This window comes from Siniperca chuatsi, linkage group LG8, assembly GCF_020085105.1.
Source record: "Siniperca chuatsi isolate FFG_IHB_CAS linkage group LG8, ASM2008510v1, whole genome shotgun sequence".
Classification (NCBI taxonomy): Eukaryota; Metazoa; Chordata; class Actinopteri; order Centrarchiformes; family Sinipercidae; genus Siniperca; species Siniperca chuatsi.
This window is the reverse complement of record NC_058049.1, coordinates 15,762,360-15,770,634: the sequence shown is the minus strand read 5'-3', so window position 1 is coordinate 15,770,634 and position 8,275 is coordinate 15,762,360. Positions and strand designations below refer to the sequence as shown.

Genomic DNA, 8,275 nt, shown 5'->3' with positions numbered 1-8,275 from the left:
CGTTGAGTGGAGAAAGACAACAAACAACTGTGTCAAGAGGTTAAAGGGAAGAAAACAAATGTATGAATCTGCAGATGGATGTTAAAAACTGGTTTGTAGTGGACATTCCTACATTTATCCTGTGACGGAATAGTGGTAGAAATGTAGAGTAGCTGCAATTTCACTGAATAGCTCTTTAAAAAGAAGAAACTTTTGCAGTTGAGTATTAATGACCTGAAAAGAAATTACTGCTTTTAACTGCTGACAATTTATTTTTACTGGTTGGTGTTATCACACAGTATTTGTGTTTATTTACTGTAGTGTATATATAGATCTCTTAATAGTAAATAAAACAGTTGGGGTCATTTCACAGAAGCACTAGCAATAAAATCTTGAAATAACTAAGGCAGTAACATTCAAGGCAGTTTTGTAGTCATTTTGAGAAAAAGTACTAATGCATCCAACAAAAAGTGACAAAAGTATCTTTTTACCTTAAAACCCAATTAAACCTTTTAAGGTGAAATGTTATGCAAGAAATACATGTAAATTGAAGTGAAGGCAAACCTTATGTTGCTTTATGCTCCTCAGTCTGCTCTTATGCTAATGATTAAGGGGAAAAACCACTTACTTTGATTTATATATAAAAATATATATTTCTACTTTGTCAAAGCAGGTATTTTAATGCATGAAATAATGTGTATGCATAGATTAAAATATGTTCCAGGCATTTTGAAAATGTAAGTGAATGGTTTAAGATTTTATGATTTGCTATTATTACTAATATTTGTGCAGTTATAGCCAACATTAGTCAAAGACACAAACTTCTTCCATTCTACAACATGACTAACAAGGACATCCCCTGTGCAGTTCTACCACACAGGGACACACAAATCACGCCAGCAACCCCTATGTGGATAACATAAGGAACACACACAAATAAATACCAGTGAGAAGTTAAGAGCTACTGGCCCCGTTATGGTTTTACTCTGATTAGGATCAGATGCTGGAGAATGGCTGCTTATGAGGATTATTCTGTCTTCAAAGAAACAGGAAGAGTAACAAAGACACACACATGGATAGAAATGATGCACAGACATTTTGATTCACCATCTTCTTTAGTGTCGAGCCAGAATCATTAATGCCCTCTGGCCCACATCTGTGTGTGTGCGTGCCCAAACAACGATCGTAAATTATGAAAGGAAGTCGGGGCTTTCTGGTTAAATTAACAGGGCAGTTAATGAGCTGAAGGGACGGCAGTAGAAGCTCAGGTTCAGTAAAGGGCAGAGGCCTTCATTCACATTGCACAAGAGAGCCAGAGGGAAATGGATTCCTTGTTTGACACGAAATTACTTCCAAAAACAGAATTCATTATTTTCCTCAAACTCTCTGTGATGTCAGATGAGAGAACACTAGTAAATGCTCCATTTAAAGTGAGGAAGAAGCTAAATTTGTGCACTAATCGTATGTTTGAATATTTTAATGTCTTAAAAATTATTGCCGGCATGAGAATAAAACTGTGGATCATTCTTAAAATTAGAAAATAGTCACATTTAATATTGTATTACTACACACAAAGCAGTTTACATCAGGTAAACGTATTTAAAGGTTTGGAATGAAACCCTCATTCTTATACTGTGGTACATTATCTATAGAGTGAGTGCTCCATTCAGCTTTCCCTGGAGTTTAATTACCCAATAAACTGCTTTCTTGACTCTAACTGTGGTTAAAGTTTATCATCTTCACTAACAGACTGACCTATACACAGAGGAAGGGAGAGCAAAAGTGAGTTCACTTTTCAGGTGGATTTAACTTAACACTAGGGCCAGAGAATAAAGGACATAATTGATGCCTTTCTTTTTCCGTTTAAATAAAAAGCAGATGCAAAAGTTTCAGTATGAACAAGCTGCAGCCAGTGAGAATATCCTGTCAGAAACTGTAAAAAGATTTAGGAGATGTGGAAGGAAAGAAAGGAATCAACTCACCTTACAGAACAAAGCTGAGGCCAGGGAAACTTCTCCAGCTATTTTGAGTATCTGGTATGACAGTCTCAAGGACAGGAGATGGAGGTACGAGATGATGATCTTAGTGATTGTGAGAAGGAAGGCAGGTGTGTTTCCTCTGACTGAACTGGGTGCTCTGTTAAAGTCACAATATCTCAAGTGGGTTAGCAGCACTCTAAAGTTACAAGAATTCTCAATAGTCCGGCCTCACTTAACCATTTTATTCCTTAGGCTGACTGAAGGTTTGTTTGCTGAAACAAGCATCAACATAAGAAATAAACTGAGGACAGATGTTTTTTGTTTTTGGAGTTTCGCTATCCCAGTTTAGATGTTAGATGGATTTGTAGAGAAAGAAATACTGGAGCAAAGTAGGAGGAGGTCATAGAGTATTAGTGACAGTGACAGAAGGGTTGAAACAGAAATGGAGAGGGAACACAAACGATGAAAAAAATAACATACGGCATCAACTGTTCTTCTCTCTCTGCCTTACACACACACACAAACACTGTTTAATGTGAAGGATCATGTTGAACACTGGCAATCAATGTTGGAAAATGTCTCTGGAAACCCTGGAGCCATGGAAAATCTTGGAATTTATCTGTAAAAATAACTAATTCCACTGTTTATTCATTCTTCTGCTGCCTTTTGGCAATAAAATGATAGCTTCAGAGTGCAGAAACTATATGGCATTTTACTGCACCGTGTGTTTACATGAGAGAGGGGGAAAGAGGGGCGAGAGAGAGCGAGACCTACGGAGAAATGTGCTTCAAAAGGAATTCAGTTTGGCAAACATACAGGAATACAACTGAGCTAGAAATCACACACTGACATTTTATCACATTAACACAATAGATGACGTGCACACCTTCAGCAAGTTACATAAAATCTGACATGACCAAAGAATGAGCCAGTCACATCATTAAAGTACTTAAGACATTTTTAATAGTTCTGTGCAGCAAACAGAATGGCTATGTGCATTATTCTGTATACATAGAGCAATCTCTGGAAAAAAAAAAAATCTTGTCTCCATTCAAATACATTAAAATAATCAACCGTAAAAATTCACATAGAAAACAATCTCTTTAAAAAAATTACTGAACAAAGGGAATGACTCGAATTAGAAAACAAATATTCCAGTGATGTTCTGATATCCTTTTAATTTTTCAAATCTTTCTCTCTTTAATGTTGAAAACAGCCACTTTTAGTATCTGGTACACACAATCACCTGGCACTGGCCACCTGAAGAGATGAGAATATCGCAGACATAAAACAGCAGTCATGTCTCTGGTTTAAATGCAGCTACGATATATTTTGTGCTTGAGAGCAGGCGCAGCAGTCTTTGCACTCAATTATTTTGTTACTGGATTACAATGAAGCATCAGCACTTGATCAGAACAAGGATTTCACTTACTGTAATCGAATAACCTAATTTCTTTTTATGTTTAAGTGCCAGTTACTCTATGTCCAAAGACATTAAACTTTCTATGGAAGATGTCATATAAATGCTGGTGTTGTAGAGAAAAAATAGATTTTTTTGATTCCTGAAATGTAGAACTATAAAAGAGCTATAAAGATTTTCTCAATCACCAGCAATATGAAGCACTGATCTTGAACCAGTGGGTTAATAAAGAGTAGTTATTACATCCTGAAGCTGGCTACAGTATTGTGTTTGCATAGGAATAAATATTGCATGGAGCAGCTGACATCACCTCGCAGGATTCCTGTCAGATATTACACCACAACATCATGGCAACATGTATGCTGATGGCTACTGAATACAAATAAGAGCAAGGCCAGACATTCAGTCACTACTGCTGTAGTTCAGTGGGAGGGAAAGTGGGTGAATAGCATACACACACGCGCACACAAACAACTGAACACACACGTACTTGTCTCAGCAGTTCTTGGGCAGTTCCAGTGTGCTATATCCTCAGCAGAAAGACCACAAAGCTGTTTATGAAACCTAGTATTTATGACAACATGGTCGGTACCATGCAGTAATTACAGATGGCAACACACACGCACAAACTCAAAACTACATGCACAAACAAACACACACACGTAGGAAGTCGAGTGTGCACACTAAACTAAATATAGGCAGCTTACTTCACACACTCAGATATTCTCATACACATAAGCACACAGGCATGCAAGCTCCTTAGGCTAGGTTAGGTTTTGTATGGAAACACCCTTTTAAAAAGCAAAGTTTTTTGGTTGAACTTACTGTGGAAGAACTTTCTCCTCGCATGTAACTCTACTTCCCTCTGGGCTTTATGGGAATGTTCATGTATGTAAGTTATGAACATGTATTATCCATGTAACTGGGCACGTGTGGTAACATAGCTTAGACAAGTTTAAGTAAATTATCCCAATTTTTAGGTGGATTTAACTTATGAATGCACACTAGTGAACTAAAGCCCTTCTCAGTAAAAAAAAAACACACTGAAACACCCAGGTGATGTTGGACTGGTCCACACACCAGCCCAGTGCAAACTGTGACTGGACAAAACCTGGGAGTGAAATGAGAAGACTGGATTTCTATTGGTTGGCACTTTTTTCAATAATACAACGAAATTATTAACATTTACAAACAGTAACAAACAATATATCTAACAGTTACAAAGCCGTATGTTTCATAGGTAAAAAAAAAAAAAAAAAAAAAAAAACAATGTGAAAAAGCGCAAAGTGGTCTTGGCCTGGAACATCCAGAGAAAACTCTATGAAGCACCTGCAGGATGTGCCAAATTCCCGACATTCCCCGTCTAAATTTGGGATTTGGAAATAACCTCAAAAAACAAAACAAAAGCAAAAACAAAGTGTGGATGCCTCCTGAGTAAGTCTTTGGATTCGCTCAAGATGCCCTTTGATGAGTGACAGGTGAATCAAGTGATGTGTATATATACAGAGAAACAGAAACAGACAAAATACATGAACAGATATGTGCACATGCTGAAGAAAGCAATTAAATCTTTATGACACTGGCAAAGATCCAAAGGTTGATGAGGGACATCCAGGCGTCGTGGCTGAGGGGAGAGCCCCACTCTCATCCCCTGCCTCTCCCTGTCCTCCCTGAAGACACAGTCAATGCTACCCTAATGATGATGGTCCTGTTAAGACAAAGGTCGGAAGAAGCACGGGCCTTTAAAATCAGTAAACTAATCTCAGATTGATATTGGCCCCTGGAATGGCTACGAAATACATTTGTGTTTGGATATCACTGACTGAGTAAAAAAACTTCCTGCCCAGGGTGCCTAATGGGACCGAGGAGTAGCAGCCTCGAGTAACTCTTCTAATGACTCCGCTCCTTCTAGTTTAGGCTCCTCCTTCTCCTCTGACCTTTTCTTCTTAGTGGGCACTTTGCTGGATGAAGGCGTGTCTTCCTGCATCAGCTCTTTGGCCAGGATGCTGGTCACTGCATGACCAGCTCGTCGGTGGTTGGCTGAGAAAGAGAAAGACACAGAGTGAGTGAGATAAACAAAGAGATAAGAAATTATATGCTATGTTTTTATCATAACAAGTCCATGCAGATATGTCAGTGCATGCCATGAAGTGACATATCTGATTTATGTGCAAAAAAGACACAAAAAATATGTCAGTTAGTCATACAACACCACATCAGCAGCCAGGATACTTAACATTGTTCACTGCAAATTAATAGAGACAACCAGTTGAAATAGTTACCACACTGACTTCTGGGCTGAACACACAGTCACAAGTATGTGCCCTCAAGAACATCACAGGCTTGTGTTTTGAATGATAAAACACAAAATGGATGCTCCCTTTCTTTCCAACGTACACGTACACACACACACACACACACACACATTACTACGACAAACACACAAATGGCTTAATGGTGCGGCTGTGTATGTGTGTGGATTAGTGGACATCTGGAGCAACTCACTGCTAATGTCAGATTAGACTCAACTTGATCCTGACAAAGTGGGAAAGATGAGTGTGTAAGAGACATTTAGAGGAAGAGGAAGTGACAAGATGAAGGAATGGAGATGGTGAGTGTGTAAAAACAAGGAGGGAAGGAATGGGTAAGACGCAGGGTGAGACACCATGAAGAGCAGGACGATTCATGCTGTGGGAAGATTAAAGAGGCAGGGATGAATGAAAATGAGACGACCATGGATGGAGAGACTGAGTGAGAAGAGGAATGTAAAGAATGACAGAAGCAAGTGGTAAAATAGACAGACAAATAATGGACGCAGTGAGGAAAGAGAAGAGATGCAAAGAGAAACAGAACAAGTGTGACAGATTGTGCCCTGAGGATGCTGTCATTTTTATTCTTCTACCTGCTTACTCTGTTATTTCCTCTCCTCACACACACCCATTTTCTCTCTCTCTCTCTCTCTCTCTCTCTCTCTCTCTCTCTCTCTCTCACACACACACACCTTTACCACTCTTCATTCTCCAGCATGGGAGGACAGCTGTTTTGAAGCCATGCAGCCATTTTGAATTATATAGGTCAGTGGGAGATTGTGTTTGTGTGTTTGCTGTTATTTTATGCCTTGTGTATGTTCAGAACTCTTCACTCCTCAAGCAAAAGAGGCTATGAATAAAAGGTTAACATCAGTACAGGACACATTTATCATATACACACATTGATGTAATGTGTTCCTGTGATACTGATGAGAACAGATTGCCATGATGCAAACCAATAGAAATACACATGCAAAAGGAACCATGGTATAACAAACAACAAACCAAGATTTGACACATGGTTCTGATGGAGCAAAAAACACTAGTTACCGAACAGGTCTCCAGAACTAGCTGTGACAAAGACACAATTGAGTCTGGGTCGAAAGAGGAGAAGGAGGATTTGGAGATTTAGAGTCATGTTCACAGTTGACTTGTCTTATATATATATGTGAGCCTCAGCTGGTCTGATCAGCACACATATAGCTGACAGTTGGGGTGTCAAATTATCACCTCACAAACTTTCCTTTGGCGAGAGACACAGATCACTCTTCATCTCTTATAAACACATAGGAACACTTTCTCTCTTTCTCAGTCTACTCTCACATTTGTCCTTCATATCTATTTTCGTCCTTTTCCAAACCTCTCCCTTACTCAACTAACTAATTAGAAATTATGCAAATGACCCAAAAACCGAGAGAAAGAGTGTGCGTCAGTGTGGGAGTTATTCTATGTGTACGTGTACTGTGCCAAGCTTGTCCTAAAAATCCAACCCGCAGAGAAAGGCTCTTCAAAGGCTGTCAACCCAGCTCCTCTCGTCTCATCCTCCTCCACTCCCTCTTGAGAGAGAACAGAGAGGAGGAAGAGAGAGGGGGATAAGAGTCAGGATCAGAAGGTTGTTGCATTGGAAGCAGCATGGGAAAAAGATGAATTTAGACAGAAACCTGCAAATTAAAGTAATGAGAGGAAATTTCTCAGAGACAATATTCTCTACATTTAAATATAGTTAAAATACATGAACCAACTGCCTCAGAAGCAAATATATCACCTGATAGACAGATTTAAATGAGTATATTAAGTTAGTTTCAGATATCACATTACATAGATAACACATCATTATAAACATTACATAGATAAAAAGGGCATAAAGCATGAGGCTGGCAATATTCTATATTTTTGTTATTGTCAACACATCCCATGAAAAGACCAAAACCATGTCTTAGTCCATCTCTCAAAACTTCCCCAGCCTGTCTGTTGCTCTCAGGTCTAATCCTATTCGTTCCTACTACATATGTAAATCTTTAAAAATGGCTCAATAAGAATATATACTTTCATTTTTAAATATGCAAAACAGTTTTGTAAAACAGCCGGGCAAATTAGTTTTTAGTTAACATAATTCAAATAGGACTAAATAGTGCATTTGTTGGGGACAAATAAGAAAAATATAGAATATCACCAGACTTTCGTTTAAGGGATTACTTTGGGGTAGATCAGAAGTATAAGTTCCATCTTCCACTGGAAATGAAGTGGAACGATCTTGCAGCTCGTAGCTTTCAGATGAGATTGACACAACAAAGAAATAATCTCTTGTCCTGACCAGCACCCATTTCACACAGGTAGTTTACTTGTCATAGGGTGGAGTACTACTTAGCTTGTGAAAACAGTTGTTAAATGTCTTATGTGGCTCTGGAAGGAGATGTCTAAAACCTGAGAAAATAACCCTGATGATGAAAGGCAGGATCCAGTGTTTTTGGAACTTGACCCACATTAGGGACTAAAAGTCAGTCTCGGCCTCTGGTTCTTTGATTTTGACCACAATTTTTTTAATCTTCCGGCCTCCCAACCTTGTGGAAGTGCAGTACAAAAATCAC

The 8,275-nt window shown here is 38.7% G+C and overlaps 1 protein-coding gene across 1 annotated transcript in view; it reads right to left on the bottom strand.

The window, feature by feature from the left end:
* Positions 1-2,898: 2,898 nt before the first annotated feature.
* The window catches only part of LOC122879990 (protein diaphanous homolog 1-like), a 102,074-nt gene continuing 96,697 nt past the window's right edge, over positions 2,899-8,275 (bottom strand). The window contains 1 exon segment of the mRNA XM_044204684.1: positions 2,899-5,418. Coding sequence (XP_044060619.1) covers positions 5,231-5,418 — 188 coding nt within the window. The 3' untranslated portion in view covers positions 2,899-5,230.